This window comes from Populus trichocarpa, chromosome 4 (assembly GCF_000002775.5).
Source record: "Populus trichocarpa isolate Nisqually-1 chromosome 4, P.trichocarpa_v4.1, whole genome shotgun sequence".
Lineage (NCBI taxonomy): Eukaryota > Viridiplantae > Streptophyta > Magnoliopsida > Malpighiales > Salicaceae > Populus > Populus trichocarpa.
Genome location: NC_037288.2, coordinates 19,271,471 through 19,291,398, shown reverse-complemented (window position 1 = coordinate 19,291,398; position 19,928 = coordinate 19,271,471). Strand labels below are relative to the sequence as shown.

Here is a 19,928-nt window from a genome sequence, read left to right as displayed (position 1 = left end):
TCTATTAAGGAAATTGATAGTCAGATCGACTTATTGATAGATCAATTAGAAAAACAAAATCCACATGCTGAAAGCACCCAAAGGAACGAATATCCATCTAAAAATAATGTTCATTAAGATCCTTTAGAAAGCTAAGATGTTCTTGAAAAGCAACACGATCGAACAATAGTACTAAATGCCCTTAGGGATACTGCTGGATCATCAATGGGCTCACTTACTCTCTATCAACTGTAGCATATAATTGTTGATAATATTCATGTTTAGTACAGAGGTTCTCTTTAGTCTTTTCTTGTGCATGATAAGCTATACACTAAGCATGTCAATAATATGAGGATGCCACCAAAACTATCAACTTCAAAGTTCTAACAATTTAAAGATAAAGGTAATCTGAAGCAACATATTGATCATTTTATTAAGATTTGTAATAATGCAAAAACCTATGGAGACTTGATGGTAAAGCAGTTTGTCCAATCCCTAAAAAGAGTCTTCTTTGACTTGCACATTGAGATTTATGCTAGAAAGATAGATAGTTGGAACCAATTAGAGTGAGAGTTCTTGACTCATTTCTATAATACTCAGTAAATTATAAGCTTGCCAAAACTTGCTTGTACTAAGCAAAGAAAAATAAAAGTCAGTCTTGGATCACATTGAAAGATGGAGGCGCTTAATATTTAATTGTAAGAAGAAGATAAGTGAAGTCTTCTTTATAGACATGTGTCTATATAATGCAGTGAGAATTGATATATAGTCTTCAAGAAAACACGTCATTCACTTTTGAACAACTCTCCACAAGAGCACGTGACTTGGAAATCCAAGTAGCAAGGCAGAAACTACTTTCCAAGTGATCCTCGTGACAAGAAGGAGGAAAAAAGCTTGTAAAATCAAAGAAAGTTATGGTTGTCTTCACGACACCTATAAAGGTTTCTAAGTAACAAACCAAACCAAAACTAAAGATTGAAGAAAATTTCCTGAAAAAACAAATCCATGAAAGAAAGAAATCCACTTTAAAACGATTACAAGAAAAAGAATATCCTTTTTTTATCCTAAAGTTTCGGGTATTCTAGATCAACTTCGAGAACGAAGTTTGATAGAACTTTTTATACATAAAAGGCTTGACGAAGTTGATATGGTTGATCATCCGAAGTATTGCAAGTATCACCAAATAGTTAGTCATCCTATTGAGAAATGTTTTGTCCTTAAAGATTTGATAATTCATATAAAGAATGAAGGAAAGATCCAACTTGAAGGAGGAGAAGAAACCACAAGTACAAATATGACAATGATTTTCTTTGAATCTTATTCTTGTCTTAAGCTTGCTTTGCAAAAAAGAAGTTATCATCGATGCTAATTATTCAACTAATCATATATCACAAATAACACTTCTTATTCAATTCAAAGTGGTCATGATAGAAGATTTTAAAGATCTAAATCTTCCTCAGAATTTAAAGATGAAGTTAGATATGGATGTTCTACGTTTGTTTCTAAAAAGAAAAAAAATATAAAAGATATGTTTTGTTAAATGTTATTGAAAAAAGTTTTATAAAAGTGGAACCAACCGGATGGGGATGCTCTAATGATATGGCTATACATGAGCATGATGATGAATGATTGATCATGGTAAGAAGGCAAAGAATACATGGTTTAAGCTATTAAACTTTACCAGTTCCTAAGGTAGCTCCACCTTGAAAGATGATTGAAAAAAAGATGAGGCAGTTAAGACTAATATGCGAACAAATCCTAAAAAAAGGAGGCTCATTAATATCTTATTCAAGGGAGGAGGAGTCGGTTATTACAACAAGAAATCTTGTCACTCTTAGAGAGTATTTTCCAAAAATATTTTTCAAAGATGAAATTGCCACTATCAATGTTATAACTATCGGGCAAGAAGAAAAAGTAGTAGTTGTAAAAGAATTTTCTCCAAAGAAAAGCCAGTCCTAAAAAAAATGTAATGGATCCAATTATGAAAAGAATTGTCTTGAAGTTGGAGAATATTCCATCAAAAACAAGTTTGTTTGAGGTAATAAATCTTCCTATAGAGACTCGATTGGCTCTTGCCTAAGTTTTTTTCTATTACTGAAAAGTTTGAAGGTTATTCTTAAGGGTTGATGATGTAATCAATGTTGATTGTTTAGCAACAATTTCATTCCCGGATAAGGACTTGCAGCTTGGAGCAAAACCACATAATAGACCATTATATATAAATGGGTATGTCTAAGACCAAGGAATTATATACGTCTTGATTGATGATGGATCAACAATTAACATCATGCCAATTCGTACGATGTAAAAAATTGGCATATCTCTAAAAGAAATATCCAAGAGTAGGATGGTGATCCAAGGCTTTAACCAAAAAGTACAACGTGTCATTGAAAAGATTCGTATCAAGATTGAGATTGAAGAGATGAACTCTTCAGTACTTTGCCATATTTTTTAGGCAAAGACTTCATATGACTTACTCTTAGAAAGAACTTAATTACACAAGAATGGCGTGGTTCCATCAACATAACATTAATACTTTAAATATAGTTATAATGGTGAAGTCAAGTGTATTGGGCTACAAAAGAACCATTCTCTGTTGAAGAATCATATTATACAGATGTCAGGTTTTACTTCTGAGAGGATGAAGAGTTAAAGTTAGAAGCCACAATCTAATAATCAATTATTATTTGTATAACAATTTAATGTTGCGTAAAATCTTAACTAAATAAATCCAATTAGCAACAACTATTCCAAACTCGACAAATTATGTATCATTTGTTCAATTCAAACTTACTCAATCTAAATTAATACCATTTAATTGTTATCAATTTCATAAAATATCAAACTCCCTAACATTTCTAACTTAACAATAAAATTGATAAAATATGATTGATACCTATTAATTAACTCATCATTTCTTCATATATAACACACCCAAGTTACAAAATCAAGCTCAGTCTTATCAAATTATAAACAAATTCTTTTTTCAAATCACAATCAAATCCTAATATACAAATCATACTTTAATTTTTTTATGAAAATGTTGTAAAACAATTAAATATATAAGAAAACTACAAATATCACACAAAAATATCAATAAATTAACATGGAATATAAATTCATAGGTTTGCTTACTTGGTGTAAGCAATATTTAGAAAAAAAATAAACAATGATAATAATACTGACACTACTGAATGTTGAGATGATCAAATTTGTGATGACAGGGTCTAGAGTTCTAGCAAAGTACGGGGAAGGTGTTGTTGTTTTGATTTGCAATTAAAAAAGAAAAAAGGTGGATGAGGTTTCGTTGGTTAGAATAATTTTAACTTTGCTTACATAATCTCTTATGTACATATAGATATGATGTTTTTGTTAATTAGTCCGTCGGCAAATTATAACGTGTAATTTTACTGGCAGAATAATCAACAAAATATTTCTTGATTTTTTTAATTATTTTTATTATTTCAGCAAAGCAATTCTATCGATACATGACATGACGACGCAAAATATTCCATCAATAATTACATTTACATTGAGAATTTTGTATGGATATTCTTTGTCACTATTTTCATTAAAAAAAATACCTATAAAAAAATTACACTGGTATACCCGTTTCTATTTTACAATTTTCAAGTAATGTGTTTTGTTCGAGTAAACTTGACTTGCGAGATTCAATGGTGGGTTCTGCATTTTAGATGATACATGCAGTGATTATTTCTATGACATTAAGGAAGTGTTTGGGAACGCGGTTCAACCCGCGTTCCCAAAAAATTTGAAAATTTTTTTTTTTTGCTAAAATTTAATATAGTTTGTACGTTTTGGATCGTTTTGATGTGCTGATGTCAAAATAATTTTTAAAAAATGAAAAAACATCATTGGCATGCATTTTGGCACGAAAAGTTATTTGAAAAGCACCCGCAACCACACTGCCAAACATGCTCTAATTGGGGACAATCAAAGGAATTTCCCCAAATTTATTTACTTATACAAAATAAAGAGTACGAAGCGGTAACAAGCTCCATCATTTTGTGACTAAGGTCAATGGGCCTTGTACCTGATAAGTCTTCTTTTGGTGCTCCAGATCACTCATGGATCTTTCCTTTTTGTGGCCAGGCCCATTAGGCCCATAATAAAGAATAATAGAAAAGGGTCCAAGTCGACAGGTATCATGTGCCCTTGAACTAAAGTCAAAATTTGTACCAATATTAAATCTGTTTTCATATTTTATTGGCCTGAACCATAACAGAATTAACAGACCATCATCACTCCCGCCAAAAAAAGTCGGAAAAAAAATGGAAGAGCAGCCCATGATTCTTTAGCGGCTGATTTTTCTATCTCTACAACACTCAGAATTCTACTACAAAAATGGCTTCAGCACTCATTCACTGCTCTCTCTACAACGCCTACAAAAACGCCTCTCCAGAGCAAAACAAACCACCAAAAGCAGCACAGTTCAAGCGAAAAACCACAAGAAAATCACCCTTTATCAAGAGAGCCCAATCAAAGACTTCATTCAAACCTCTGGCGCGTCCCAACGATCTCAATATCACAAGGGATCTCTGTGGCTTTGTTGAATCTGGGTTGATGGGCAATGCACTCGATATGTTTGAGAAAATGAACCACTCAGATACTTTTATATGGAATGTTATTATTAGAGGGTATACAAATAATGGGTTGTTTCAAGAAGCTATTGATTTTTATTATAGGATGGAATGTGAAGGGATTAGAAGTGATAATTTTACTTTTCCATTTGTGATCAAAGCTTGTGGTGAGTTGTTGGCCTTGATGGTAGGGCAAAAGGTTCATGGGAAGTTGATTAAAATTGGTTTTGATTTAGATGTTTATGTTTGTAATTTTCTTATTGATATGTATTTAAAGATTGGATTTATTGAGCTTGCGGAGAAGGTGTTTGATGAAATGCCTGTGAGGGACTTGGTTTCTTGGAATTCTATGGTTAGCGGCTATCAAATAGATGGTGATGGATTGAGCTCGTTGATGTGTTTTAAAGAAATGCTGCGGTTAGGAAATAAGGCTGATAGGTTTGGTATGATTAGTGCTTTGGGTGCTTGTTCTATTGAGCATTGTTTACGAAGTGGAATGGAAATTCATTGCCAAGTGATTAGAAGTGAGCTTGAATTGGACATTATGGTACAGACTTCTCTTATTGATATGTATGGTAAGTGTGGTAAGGTGGATTATGCTGAGAGGGTATTTAATAGGATTTATTCCAAAAATATTGTGGCTTGGAATGCTATGATCGGTGGGTATGCTTTAAATAATTATTTTTTTGAGTCTTTTGCTTGCTTGAAAAGGATGCAAGAGGATGATAAAGTGATTCCAGATGTTATTACGATGATAAACCTGCTCCCTTCTTGTTCACAATCAGGAGCTCTCTTGGAAGGTAAATCTATCCATGGGTTTGCCATTAGAAAAATGTTTCTTCCTTATTTAGTCTTGGAAACTGCTTTAGTTGATATGTATGGAAAATGCGGCGAGTTGAAACTGGCAGAGCATGTGTTTAATCAAATGAATGAAAAGAACATGGTATCATGGAACACCATGGTTGCTGCTTATGTACAGAATGAGCAGTACAAAGAGGCTTTGAAAATGTTTCAACACATTTTGAATGAGCCTCTTAAACCAGACGCTATTACTATTGCAAGCGTCCTGCCTGCCGTTGCTGAATTAGCCTCAAGGAGTGAGGGTAAGCAGATTCATTCTTATATCATGAAATTAGGGCTTGGTTCAAATACTTTCATTTCAAATGCAATTGTTTACATGTATGCAAAATGTGGTGATCTCCAGACAGCAAGAGAATTTTTTGATGGTATGGTATGTAAGGATGTAGTTTCATGGAACACAATGATCATGGCTTATGCTATTCATGGGTTCGGAAGAACTTCCATCCAGTTTTTCTCTGAAATGAGGGGAAAGGGTTTCAAACCCAATGGGAGCACTTTTGTTTCTCTGTTAACGGCCTGCAGCATTTCTGGCCTGATTGACGAAGGCTGGGGTTTCTTTAATTCAATGAAAGTGGAATATGGCATTGATCCAGGAATAGAGCATTATGGTTGTATGCTAGATCTCCTTGGTCGCAATGGAAATCTTGACGAAGCAAAGTGTTTCATTGAAGAAATGCCTTTGGTCCCTACAGCCAGGATATGGGGTTCCTTACTAGCTGCAAGTAGGAACCACAACGACGTAGTCTTAGCTGAACTAGCAGCTAGGCATATATTATCTCTTAAGCACGACAATACGGGTTGCTATGTACTACTCTCTAATATGTATGCTGAAGCTGGAAGATGGGAAGATGTAGATCGGATTAAATATCTTATGAAGGAACAAGGACTGGTGAAGACAGTTGGGTGTAGCATGGTTGATATCAATGGTAGAAGTGAGAGTTTCATCAATCAAGACAGGTCCCATGCCCATACAAACTTGATTTATGATGTGTTGGATATTCTACTGAAGAAGATAGGGGAAGACATCTATCTTCATTCCCTCACCAAGTTCAGACCACTAGACGTGGCCAAGAAACGAGGGAACTCGCCAGAATATCACAGCGTCAAACTAGCTATCTGCTTCGGCTTGATCTCTACAGCAATCGGAAACCCTGTTATTGTCAGGAAAAACACTAGAATATGTGATGATTGCCATAGAGCTGCGAAGAAGATTTCGCAGGTTACCAAAAGAGAGATTGTAGTGGGGGATGCGAAAGTATTTCACCACTTCCGGGATGGATGTTGTTCGTGTAGAGATTATTGGTGAGGCAGCTGTTACTATAAAAACGAAATGATGAATGAAAGCACCCCCTAGGTTTGCTGTACAGTCCTAATGAAGCATATGTAGATGTCAACACTATGTATCGCTTACGGTTGTAAATTTCACAGGATCAAAGGAAATAATTAATGATTTCTTCCTACTCTGAATTCTTTTATCATTTTGAATTGTGAATTGGGATTGATCGCAAAAAACCCAAGCATTCCATAGCAAAAATACAAAAGGGAAATACGTCTGTGATGATGACAAAATTCATATCAATTTTCACTTGGAACTTGATGAAACTACTAGCGTTGCCACTCAAGCATTCATATTCATATTATGTGCGAAGGCATCCTTCTTTCTCAATATTAATTTTGAGTGTTCAAATACATGAAACTAGCTCGCTAAATCAGAGGTAAAAATATCAGCTGAGATTTCAACGACGACCTAACAAGAAGCCATGAATCAGCAAATGTTGGGAATCTCAGTCAAATTTGATGACAAAAGCATGACCCGAGGTCTGAAGCTGCCACCCAAGCTTTGTCAAGAGAACTGAAATAATTGAATTGAATTAATCTACTTGATTAATTACATGCAACATTAAGTTAATTGATTAAGCCAAAATATAAAATCAACTCTTAATGAAGAACGCAAAAGGTGGACTATGATGAGGGTGATTAAGAATATAGTAATGATTGTTTTTAAAAATATTTTATTATTTGAAAATATATCAAAATAATTTAAAAATATAAAAAAAATTAAATAAAAAATAATTTTTTATAAAACACAATTTAAAATACAATTCCAAACAACTAGAGACAAATTTTACACGGGCAGCAGCCTCGTGTAGCCAAGAGAATGTGGATTGCTTGATTTTGCTGTATCTAAACAGCTAGAACATGTGACAACACCAACCTTTGCCTACCAGAAATTCCAAGATAAGTTACAGTGACAAGAACAGAGAATTTGAAAGCCCGCCACAGACAACAAGCTTTCTCTAGTGCAATAGCCTCTAGATCACAGCTTGATTCCCAGTAATTAAACACCATAGCTGGTAGTTAATTCATCTTGATTATGCATTGTGTAATTAGAGTCTCTCTTTTTTCACGCGTGACTAGTTTTTTAGACGAAGAACTGGTGAAGCTACTACATATGACAAGAGAGGATCAAAAGAAAAACAACATTAAAAAAAATAAAATAAAAGTGCTAATCAAAATAATGTCCGAAATAAATTATTAGTGAACCACCATGTGGGAGGAGAGGAGAGATCAACTTGGCAACAACCACTAATTGATAGCGAATGCAATTAATTTTATAGCCTTGAAATTAAAAAGAAAGTTGACCGAAAGAAAAGCCATAAATTAAAAGAAAATAAGAACAAATTGCTCTCCGTGAATTAAATATCCAAAAGCACTGAATATTTCTTCCTTTTTACTCAAGGATCGCTCTTTTCCTAGACCCTAAAAAAGGGAAAAACCAAAAATAATTAAAAAAAAGAAGAGAGAATCGGTATATTTACAAATTGTGCCACTATCCACCAGTCAAACCGAAAACCCCAAAAACACCCCTTCAGTCTTTGTTTTCCTTGCCTGGAGTCAAACCTCCTCTCTCTCTAATCTCGTCTCAAATAATCGTCTTCATCATCATCGTCACTAATCTCCTCTCCCCTCCCAAAAAACTTAACCATTAGGGGCTTCAGAACGATGTCGTTGAACCACCCAATGCACCCACATTGATCTTTCAATCTCCGGAACAACCCTCTATTGTCAACATCAGGAGTTGACATGGGCTGTAAGTAAGCCCTAGCTGCATGCTTCACCAATGGATTCCTGATGGATATCTCTTTCCAGCTACTTGACCTTTGTGTTGGTGAAAGAAGGCATGGTGGTGGTGGTGATGAAGGTAACAAGTCCCTCAAACTTGTGTAGGTTAAAGGCTGTATCTGTATCATCTCTATATCAGGATCTTTTGGGTTGTAGCCGTTTGGCAAGAGAAAACTAGCACTCGAACTCAATTCAAGATTTTTTTTCCTGCTATTTATTGTTGGTGTGTTTGGTTTTTCCATATTGGAGAGAGAGGATTATCCTTGGAAGGTTTAATTAATTTTTTTTTTTTTTTGATGGGGTAATGATCAATCTTGAAGGTATTCTTTTAAAATACAAATACTAATCAAGCAAGGAAGGTGCTTATGTATGCAAGGGTTTTTAATATTTGTGATGGGTTTTGAGGGTTTTTTCTTACTTCCCTGTTTGTGTTGGAGACGGAGAGAGACACTGGCCATGGTGGAATAGAGAATTCAGTTATTGGTCTTTATAGGAGCACTTGAGTTTAAGAAAGATATCAGGAGTGGCTAATTATAAAATTATTATTCTAATTCAACTCGATTTCATATTTTATTTAATTTAAGTAGAAATAGAGTTTTAAATAATCAATATTACCTGGAGATTGATTTAGATGGATGCTACCATTATTAATATTTACAGATTATGCGTGAATAATAATGTATTGCTGTAATTTGCTTAAGCAAACTCGTGTGATTAACTTCTTAACTTGTGCAATTACTGATACTAACACCCTTTTCAATTGCCATAGAATAATTCACTAATTAGCTAGGTGGATTTTTTTAAAAAAAATCTTTTTTAATTAAAATTTATGAATGAATCTTTCTTTTTATTTTTGACAGGTAGAGTAGGGGTGATCATTTTCGGTTCGGTTCGGTTTTTATATAAAAAAATAACCAAACTGAATTTTTTTAAAAAAAAAAATTTGAAACCGGTTCAAACCGACCGGTTTCGGTTCAGTTCAGTTTAGTTTTTTCAATTTTAGGCTTATAAAACCGAAACCAAATCAGTCGGTTTTTTCAAAATTTTAATCGATTTTTTTCACGGTTCGGTTTTTTCAATTATTTTTTTTTCTAATTTTCTCAGTTTAATCAGTTTTTCAGTTTTTGTACTCACCCCTAATGTAGAGTATGTCAAGTTAGCTTCTGCATACCAAACTGGATTCTTACACCTTAAACAAGGCTTGTGAAACAGGATTTATACCCTACGGTATATATAAAGAGTATTTATCTCGATCCTATTTATTTTACCAGCTTAATCACCAATTTATAATTAATTATGAATGAATATTATTAGTAAATCTCCTAAATTCAATCATGATTAAACTTAATTTTGAAAAGTGCAACAACTTGGAGTAAAATTAGCACAATTCATGGTTAATTAATTATTGTGATAGCACAATAATGAGAAAGGAAGGCTCTCATTCGAGAAAGTCGATGAAGGCATCAAAGCAAGCTAGCAAGGAGATGAAATGTTGGGGTGATTGGATTGGTATCCAAATAAGCAGAGATAAGATAGGAATTCTTGTCGTCATCCAATGCATGTAATTTTATCATGAAAATATACAACATAAACTCGTCCTAAAAGTTAGTCCATCAACTCAACCAAATTGGTTGGAATTTTACAAGGTCAATTGGAGTCTCTGAGTAGGGAAATTGGTTTTAGTTGGGGGAAAAAAACTGTAAATAATATCTGGCCCAAGATGTTATTGGGCTTTTAATGAAGAAATTGGAGGCCAAGAGCCCATGACAGAGAACCAAAAGGCCCGTGTAAATAATATTTGTGTCCCCACTATTCTCCATATAAAATTCATTGTTCCCTTTTCATTTTCATTTTCCTCTTGATGAATCCTTTCTCTTCCCTCAGCCATGGATGGTTTTGTTTTATTTTTTTAAAAAATAAAAAATCCTCGAGAGAAATGCGAACGATTCATATTCATATATCGGAATAAATAAATCTTAGCTCCCAGAATTAATGGGCTTCCAATAGAAAAAAAAAATAATAATAATAAAATTGTCACTCAGAGGCCGGGAGCGCTTTATCTTGCTTAATTTTCTGGCGGCTCCTCCTTTTTCTTTTTCTTTTTTCCTTAGATCTCCTCTTTTTTCTTTATTAATATCATTCCACCGTTTATCTTCCATCCAACTTGACACCTAATCCACTAATTCTTTTTAAGTATAAACTAGATAATTCTCCGACCTATTCTATGACTGGACCAGAAAAACTTACATGTGAAGAAATAATGTCCAGATCAAAAAAAAACTTAACCGTCACACTTAAACTTATTGATAATATTTCTTATGCAGTTAAAGCTTCAAATTAAATTAAATTGTATAGAAGTGGTTTTAATGTGTTAGTGAGTTCAAAAAAAAAAAACTTAGATAATAGGTAAAAATATAATTTAATTTAAAAATATTTTTAAAATGATATATTTTTAAATAATATTAAAAAAATGATACATTGAATCTATCTAAGTCAACTTAGGTTAATTCACCGAATATGCGACCCGGTTCATAAACTCTATTGAATTTAATAATTTTGTTTTTTTAACTATTTTTATTTGGTTATATGATAAAAAAATAGATACTTGCAAGACTAAGTATCAACTTAAAATCAGGATATTTTTATGGGATCATGATAATTTTATAAAAAGTAAATTATTTTTTATTTAATAATATGATAAAAAAAATAAATGTTTACAAAACCGAACATTAATTCAATGTCGACATATTTTTTTAAGATCACGATAAACCCATAAAAAATAAATTAAAATAAATCATGAAGCTCAATTTATAATAATTATATTTTTTTTCAAAATCATTTTTTATTTAATAATATGATGGACTATTTTTTATTTAATAATATAATAGAAAAAAGTATATAATCGTAAAATTAAAGACCAACTTAATGTCAAGAATTTTTTCAAGATGATGATAATCTTATATAAAAGAAATTAAAATAAATAATAAAATATAATTTTCAATAAATTTAATATTAAAATATAAAAAACAAAAGAAAAGAAATCTAAAATACAATAATATATGAGGAGAAGAAAAATGCAAGGAGGATAACTATGCTTGTCCTTATCAATTGATTCTTGTTAATGAAAAGGATGGTTTTATAATTCTGATTTAAAAATTTAAAGATAAATTTTAAAAAGATATAAAAATCTTAAATTGAAATAAATAAATTATAATTTTTAAATTAAAAATCACTGTATTTCTAATAAATTGTTAAATCAATCATTCAAGATTTATAATCATTTTCTAGCATAATTAAAACTAATAATATAAACCAACTATGAGATATTTATATATATAACAATAATATATTAATTAAATATTATTCTTAAGTAAGTGACAGGGACATGTCAATCAACGGAAGAAAACAGAAAGGATGAGCATATTAAGAAAAATTCTTAATCCGAATGATCACAAAAAATTATTGAAGGGTTGCATTTAAAAATGTCTATAGGTACCAAATATATATATTTTTAATTTATTTATAATTTTAATCTCTATTCGCCTTACCTGAGTGTCGTTTTGATGTTCATCCTCGTCAGGAAGCAGTAAACTCAAGATCAACAAAGAAACAAAATCTTGCGTCGGTAGTAGCACCCACCTCCTCTGTGTGTCTGAATCTGGAAAAGGACGCGCGGTAGGCCAAGTGGCCAACTCATCAGTGACATAAATAGCATAATGACACATATCTAAAGCCTCTTAATTATTTAGCACCTTAGCATCTCCTATCTTCTACGTTTCAACGTGATTCACGTGTTCTCAAAAGAAATTATTTTTATCTAGCCATCTCTTTGGGTTTTTTCCTGATTAATGTGAAAAAACGGAGGTGGGTTCTCAATCTCTAAGCTCCTTAATCCAAAATAGAGGTAAAGTTTTCACCTTTATTTTCAATTTGTTACTTTTGATTCTTTCGCATCTGGGTATTGATTATTTCATGGTAGTGTTTCTTTTAATCCAGTGGTCTTATTTTTTAGTGTTTGGGTTTAATGGCTGTAGACTATAATGACCCTTTTTGTTTGTAATCTTTGTGGTTCGTGTGGAATTGTTTAAGATATTGATAAATCTAGTTTGAAACAAGAGTCTAAAGTTTTACTCAAGTGATTGAAACTGCTTGCAAGAAAACTGAGCTTGCCATTGTAAAAGATAGTCTCGGGGAGGAATTTTGCATGGCCATCTCGTTCATTCAGGAGTACTTTTGTGAGCCTGGAAAGTTTTTTTTATCCTCTCTGTTGGAGATTCGAGAAGGGAAATGAGAGAGGGGACTAGGCAGTTTGAGTCGGATTCAAGTTATTTGTGCTGATTTCTCATATCTCTTCAGTTATGCAGAGCTTAGTAAAAGAATAGCAGTTTAAAAAGAACGTTTTGATCTATAAATGTGATACCATTTCTTGATTTAGGTAGGAAAAAGTTTTCTTTTTGGAATAATAGGTCGTATGCGTCCATATTTTATGCTTTATCTCTATTTGTCGTTGCTTTGTGACCTGTAATGTTGTTTTTATTATGTAAAATATCTTTGCAATTTGATTTTTTTGCAGAATCATAGAGATTCGTTGACTAACCAAAATTCCGTTGCTATGGAGGAGCCGAACAATGCTGGGTACGTAGCTTTAGGGGAAGCATCCTTCCCAACATTAGATAAGTTCCAGAAGGTTTCAGTCATACCTCTTGTTTTTCTTATATTTTATGAAGTTTCTGGTGGACCATTTGGAGTTGAAGATAGTGTCCAGGCAGCTGGACCTCTTTTAGCTCTTCTTGGTTTTTTGCTTTTTCCACTTGTATGGAGCATTCCAGAAGCCTTGATAACTGCAGAAATGGGTACCATGTTCCCAGAGAATGGTGGATATGTAGTTTGGGTTTCATCAGCGCTGGGTCCTTATTGGGGGTTTCAACAAGGTTGGATGAAATGGCTAAGTGGTGTTATTGATAATGCACTATACCCGGTTTTGTTTCTAGACTATCTGAAATCGGCAATCCCGGCATTGGAGGGTGGTATCCCTAGGATAGTAGCAGTGCTGGCTCTGACTGCGGCTCTAACTTACATGAACTACAGGGGTTTAAGCATAGTGGGGTGGGTTGCTATACTGTTAGGGGTGTTTTCTCTGCTTCCTTTTGTGCTCATGGGACTTGTGGCAATCCCCAAACTGGAGCCATCAAGGTGGTTTGTGGTGGATTTCAGCAATGTGGACTGGGGTTTGTACTTAAACACACTGTTCTGGAACCTCAACTACTGGGACTCAATCAGTACTCTTGCAGGAGAGGTCGAAAACCCGAATAAAACTCTTCCAAAAGCTCTTTTTTATGCTCTTATCTTGGTTGTTTCTGCGTACTTTTTTCCTCTTTTAATTGGTACCGGAGCAGTACCACTTGATCAGGAAATGTGGTCTGATGGGTATTTTTCAGAAATTGCTAAAATTTTAGGTGGTGTATGGTTGAGATCTTGGATCCAAGGGGCTTCTGCCTTTTCAAACATGGGCATGTTTGTGGCAGAGATGAGCAGTGACTCTTTCCAGCTTCTAGGGATGGCTGAGCGTGGGATGCTTCCTGAGATCTTTGGCAAGAGGTCTCGTTATGGAACCCCTCTTACTGGGATTTTATTCTCTGCATCTGGAGTGATTTTGCTATCATGGTTGAGCTTCCAAGAGATTGTTGCCGCAGAAAACTTCTTGTACTGTTTTGGAATGATTATGGAATTTATAGCATTTGTGAAATTAAGGATGGACTATCCAGCGGCACCAAGGCCTTATAAGATACCTGTTGGAACAGTTGGAGCAATTTTGATCTGCATTCCTCCAACCTTGTTAATTTTAGTGGTATTGACACTTGCTTCTCTCAAAGTCATGGCTATTAGCAGCGTTGCTTTGATTGTAGGGCTTATCATGAAGCCTTGTCTTGACTATGCAGAGAAGAAAAGGTGGTTCAGGTTTTCTAAAAATTCTGACCTTTCATCCATCCATTCTGTGTAATGAACCATGAATGCTTGTTACAATTTTGATTTTCCCCTTCCTCTTTTTTTCCCTGTTCATCTGAAATGTGAATGCAATGCTAGCCTTCTTTATCCGCTCAAGTTCTAGTGTTTGACCTTGCTTATCAAAGACTTGAATGATTATTGTTATGGATATAGGACCAAGTGAACTAGAGTTGCAAATGGCATGTTGTGGTTGTAGTTTCTTGAACACGAGAATCAGTACAAGAATTCCATGACATGCAAAAATTGCATTAGTCAAATAAGCATATAAAAATTTAAAGTGCTGCAGACCAAGAGATGCGATGCTAATTGTGAGAGCCCAAGTGTCATGACATGCAGCATTTATCATTACTTCATCAGATTGTTTTTTAGAATTATTTTCACTTCATTAGATGTTTGATTGCACAACTCATGTCAAAGGCAAATTGATGGTTCTCTGAATTGTTTGTTTCTCATACAATGCATTTAGGGATTATGGTACTTGGTATGATCTGTTATTTTATTGTCATTTTGGGATTAATTTCTTATTTGACACGTGTCTTTCCCTGATCCAAAATTAAATTACTCCCAAACCTTTGTCATGGGATAAAATGACTTAATATTGTTTCTTCAGTTAATCTCTTCTAAAAGCTTCAAATTTTAGTTTCTTGCTTCTGTAATTCCTTGTCCTTTGGTGTGTGTGTGTGTGTTTTTTTTTTTCTTTTTCTGTATTTGCATATGGCAAGGGTAAGAAAAGCACAATGCATAAGTTAGAGCATGATCATCATTTTGGTTGGCTCCTGAAATTGAATATTCAAAGATTTAGTGGAGGCCCTGGTTGTGTGGTTCATAATTTCACCCTATAAAGTGGTTGAAAAAAAATTCATTCACTTTTATCATAATGGAACCTTGGAAGGTGCTGGCTTAGATAGCAAATGAGCTTGTTCCTTGCGTTATCATCCATGGGAGAAAGATTTACTTTTGGTAGGTGAAAGCAAAAAATCATGAAAAAAATCACGAAGGACCTTGGCCCCAGAGCGCAAAATGTAGAGACGGACGGGTTGGTGAGGCACATGTTTGATGCATTGGATTACATTTACTGAAAGCATTCTCGTCTTGCTTGTGCATCCATGTGAACTGCAACAAGCTGTCTGTTTCACCAGCTTACAGTAACCAAGGAAACCCACCACATGGCAAATCATCCAAATGAGTGGCTAGAGCAACGAAAGACTCCTTGATGCAGATAATGCCATTTTACCCGTCACATTTGTCACTTGTGGGTGGGGAAACTTTCTAAACTCTTGTCATCGGATATTACAACTTTTCTTGTCTATAAAACATCGCTGTATTTTTTGGCATTTCTTGTATGACCTAACAGGCAATAAAGATTGGAAGAAATACGAGAGCCTTCTCTCTTTCTTTCAGCATTTTCAGGAAAAAAAATAATAATCAAGCTCTTGTAGTTCCTAATCTGTGGTAGAAATAACAAGTAAAGAAGAGCATAAGACGGGAGAAAATGGGTATTCTCAGAAACTCCCCAAAAGCCTCTCCAAGAAAAAAATCTACCTCCCTTCAGCTCCTCTTTGATTTGGAGCCCAACAATAGCAATGGCACCAAGATGTTCAGTTCCAAAAGTGGCAAGCAGTCTGCCTTCGAATCTGAATACGGAGAAATCTTGTCTATTATATCTCACTGCCGCTCTATTTTTACTTTCACTGATCCTTTGGAGTCTCCCTTGGAGCGAGATATTAAGCGATTAAAGCTTTTCCAGCTCCTTTCTTTCGTGAAAAAACCCATAAAGCCACTACCTGAAGAAATTACACGCCCAGTTGTGTCCATGCTATCGGCCAACCTTTTCAGGCCTCTCCCTCCATCTTCCAAACAAACCGTCATCTGCGAATTACCTGAGGATGAAGACCTTGTTTCCACTCTCTCGCCTGCTTGGCCACACCTGCAAGTTGCTTACGATATTCTGCTTCGACTAGTCCTCAATATTGATCCCAAAATTCTCCGTTGTTATGTTGATGAACCTTTTCTTGTCAACCTTCTGTCCCTCTTTCAGTCTGAAAACCCGAGAGAACGCGAAAGTCTGAAGAACGTTTACCACCGGATATATTCCAGGTTCACTTTTTACAGGGCATTCATGAGGAAATCGATGAACCATGTCTTCTTGCACTATGTTTTCGAGACAGAGAAGCATTCTGGGATCGGTGAGCTGCTTGAGATATGGGGAAGCATCATCAATGGTTTCGCTGTCCCACTAAAAGAGGAGCACAAGCTGTTCTTGATGAGAGTGCTTATCCCTTTGCACAAGGGCAAGGGGATGCAAGTCTACCACAGGCAACTGGCGTATTGTATTAATCAATTTGTGCAGAAGGAACCAATGCTTGGTGGGGTGGCTGTCAGAGGGATCTTAAAGTATTGGCCTGCCACAAATTGTCAGAAAGAAGTTCTACTCCTTGGTGAATTGGAGGAATTGGTAGAGAATATCGATCCCGGTCACTATAGAAAGTTAGCTTTGCCTATATGTGCCCAAATTTCAAGATGCATGAATAGTTTAAACTCACAGGTAAGCTAATGATCCAGCATCATATGGATGCTTTGATAGTTTCTAGGCCAGCTCGGATTTGGGATTTCAACCTGTCCTTTCATACGTTTTCTCATCATTCATAATGGAGAATGATTCGGCACTCTGAAAATTCTTTTTGTGTTTTGGATTCATGAAACAGTAAATAATTCTCTGATAGTTCCTGAAGGCTCCTTTTCCTCCCAACAACGATCCTGCTAATGCCACAAGATATATTATTATGCCTCATGAAAACCCCCATTCTGTTTCATGATGTTTAAGATAATCTGTTAGTTTTTGCTTTCTGGGATTGTGCACAAGTGGATCTTGAGTTAGAAAGTAAACACAATTCAGGGTCTTGAGTTTTACGTGCATCTGCTCTAATTACTATCTTAAGAAAAGCTTTCCTTCGTAGGCCTTCTTTCATTTTATGTCCCTCCTTTTTCCTTTATGAATGTCGTTAATAACTTTCATCCTATTTCCTAATGATCTCAATGCCCTAAATGACTTGAAACTCAGGTCGCGGAGCGTGCACTATACGTGTGGAACAACGAGCAATTTGTGAAGATGGCATCATCAATGATGAAAGAGGTGTTTCCTGTGGTTGTAGAGAGCGTGGAAAAGAACCTGAAATGGCACTGGAGCGAGAGTGTTAAACAACTGACAGAAAATGTGAAGACAATGATAGAAGAAACGGATCCAAATTTATATGACAGTTGCCTGGAAGAAATGGCCCACAAAGAGTACTTAGCTGGCCAGGAAGATATCAAAAGGAGAGAAAAATGGGAGAGATTAGAATTGGCAGCAGCCAAGAATCATCAGTTTTTTCCAGCCACAACAATGTCACGTTATTGAGCAAATAATCTGACTCCTTGTATTCAGAAATATTCTGTACTTGCACAGAAAGTTATAAAACAACAAGTACTTGCTGACTTTCCATTACGAGTCTAACAGGCCATATGTGCTAGGCTGCTAGCTAGCTAACCTATGACCCTTTAAGATCGTTCGTTCGTTCGTTCACCAGCCATAGAGGAACACCAAATCTTCCATAATTCCACATTGACTTGGTGGTGAAGGAGATAAGTGAGAGCGAGAGATAATCATGTGACATTGTGATTATATATATATATATATATATATCATCACGATTTGTTTAAAAAAATCATCCTTCGCACAACTAAAAATCCTAAAATTATCATTTCAATATATTTAGGGTAAAATTTTTAGATATTGACCTATTTTAATTAGAGTGTTTTAATGAATTAACCTGGTCAATCCAATCACATGCGAATAAGACTCAATTAGATCGGTTTTAAAAAAATTAAAACAATATTATTTTAAATAAAATAATTGACCTAGATTAATCGAGTTATCCACGAGTTAATCCAATAAGTTATCCATGAATGTTCAATAGTTCATAGCCTATTATCGTAGAAACCATATAAAGACGGGGTTGTCATTTCAATTAAAAAAAAACCCTCAAACTTATAAGATTTTTATTGTTTTACACACTAAAATTACTATTTTACCCTTGACAATACAAAACTTATAACTTGGTTTGAGGGGTTAAATGTTTTTTTCACGGGATTAAATTGTCAATTCAAAACTCACATGGGTGCTTAGGGCTTTTCACTTTTTAGTTGCATAATAAAATTACTAAACTATCATTAAAAGATAAATTATAAAGTTGAAGGGTGAGAGGCTTTTTAGACATTTCAAGAAATTTTGATTAATAAGATAACTAAATTACCATTTGACTTAATTTTTCTTAAAGTTAAGGTCAATAGCGTTTCCATCCTTTCATACAAGTTTTTTTCTTTTTTTTGTAATTGGCATGTTGACTTAGAAGCATTTAAGTCTTTTAGTTAAAATATAATATTATTTTAAATAAAAAATTGATGGTTTGTGCAACGCACACGCCGAAAAGTGGCAAGCACCTGCGTGCTTTAAGCGGCACATATAGCACCTCCTGGTGGCCAAACACCACATTCTGGTGTGGCGTTCGATGCGTCTCATCGCTCCCTTTAAGATTGTGAAGCGCGTGTAGTCGCCCATATACACGGTGAAGCTCCGACGATATTTTGTTTTCCCCTCTTTTCTCTCTTTCCAGCCATGAAAAAAATGTTGTCCATGCCAAAAATTAGAAGAGTGTGTTATTTGTTAATTTTACCACATTTAGTGCTCATTCTTTTAGTTATATCAAATTTGATTTATTTATTTTTCAATTTCATCCTTTGACATTTAATTTTCATATCAAATTTGCTCTTTTATTTTAAGATATTTTAGGTTTGACTCTCAATGTTATGATTTTTAATTTGATTCTTAACCCTTTTATCATATTTTAATTTGTTTTCAATTTTGTCCTTGGATCCATGATCTTATTTTTAATATTTTTTTCAAATTTAGTCCTTATTCTCTTTATTTTTATTTTTGTTTTGGATTCTTTTGTGAATTTGATCTTTTTTATTTATTTTTCCCTTTAATTCAGAATTTGATGATATTTCAAGTTTGGCCCTCAAAGTTTGGATTTCTAATTTTGATTCTTAGCTCTTTTATCAAATTTTAATTTGTTTTCAATTTCATCCTTAGATCCGTATTCTTGTTTTTTTTTTTTTTAATTTGATGCTCATTCTTTTGATTTTTATTTTGGATTCTTTTGTTAATTTGATTTTTTTCTTTCAATTTTCCCTTGATTCAAAATTTTAGGTTGTCCACTCTTTTTTTTTTTCTTCAAATAAGATCCCTATTCTCTTAATTGTTATTTTTTTATCCCTTGATTCTTTTTATTTCATCATTTGAAATTTGATTTATTGGGA

At 34.2% G+C, this 19,928-nt stretch overlaps 3 protein-coding genes across 4 annotated transcripts; all 3 read left to right on the top strand.

Annotated features, from left to right (window-relative positions):
- The first annotated feature begins 4,166 nt into the window (after nt 1-4,166).
- On the top strand, nt 4,167-6,901 carry LOC7470420 (pentatricopeptide repeat-containing protein At4g35130, chloroplastic). Its single transcript, XM_024599033.2, has one exon. The coding sequence runs from the start codon at nt 4,345-4,347 to the stop codon at nt 6,745-6,747; it is 2,403 nt and encodes an 800-aa protein (XP_024454801.1). The 5' UTR covers nt 4,167-4,344; the 3' UTR covers nt 6,748-6,901.
- A 5,189-nt stretch (nt 6,902-12,090) lies between these two features.
- On the top strand, nt 12,091-14,666 carry LOC7453661 (probable polyamine transporter At1g31830). Of its 2 annotated transcripts, none has more exons than XM_002306163.4 (2): nt 12,091-12,468; nt 13,138-14,666. In XM_002306163.4, the coding sequence occupies exon 2, from the start codon at nt 13,177-13,179 to the stop codon at nt 14,563-14,565; it is 1,389 nt and encodes a 462-aa protein (XP_002306199.1). In that variant the 5' UTR covers nt 12,091-12,468; nt 13,138-13,176; the 3' UTR covers nt 14,566-14,666. The 2 variants fall into 2 exon arrangements, with proteins under 2 accessions (XP_002306199.1, XP_024455768.1); XM_024600000.2 differs by lacking the exon at nt 12,091-12,468 and adding an exon at nt 12,530-12,999.
- A 139-nt stretch (nt 14,667-14,805) lies between these two features.
- Nucleotides 14,806-18,047, top strand: LOC7453660 (serine/threonine protein phosphatase 2A 57 kDa regulatory subunit B' alpha isoform). The gene is made up of 2 exons (XM_002306162.4): nt 14,806-17,115; nt 17,632-18,047. The coding sequence occupies exons 1-2, from the start codon at nt 16,063-16,065 to the stop codon at nt 17,965-17,967; spliced, it is 1,389 nt and encodes a 462-aa protein (XP_002306198.3). The 5' UTR covers nt 14,806-16,062; the 3' UTR covers nt 17,968-18,047.
- The last annotated feature ends 1,881 nt before the right edge of the window (nt 18,048-19,928 follow it).

Bases quoted from the DNA above. Each gene is read 5' to 3' on its own strand.
- LOC7470420 (XM_024599033.2), top strand. From the start codon at position 4,345: ATGGCTTCAGCACTCATTCACTGCTCTCTCTACAACGCCTACAAAAAC.
- LOC7453661 (XM_002306163.4), top strand. From the start codon at position 13,177: ATGGAGGAGCCGAACAATGCTGGGTACGTAGCTTTAGGGGAAGCATCC.
- LOC7453660 (XM_002306162.4), top strand. From the start codon at position 16,063: ATGGGTATTCTCAGAAACTCCCCAAAAGCCTCTCCAAGAAAAAAATCT. The intron at 17,116-17,631 runs GTAAGCTAATGA...CTTGAAACTCAG, and splicing joins TGAATAGTTTAAACTCACAG to GTCGCGGAGCGTGCACTATA.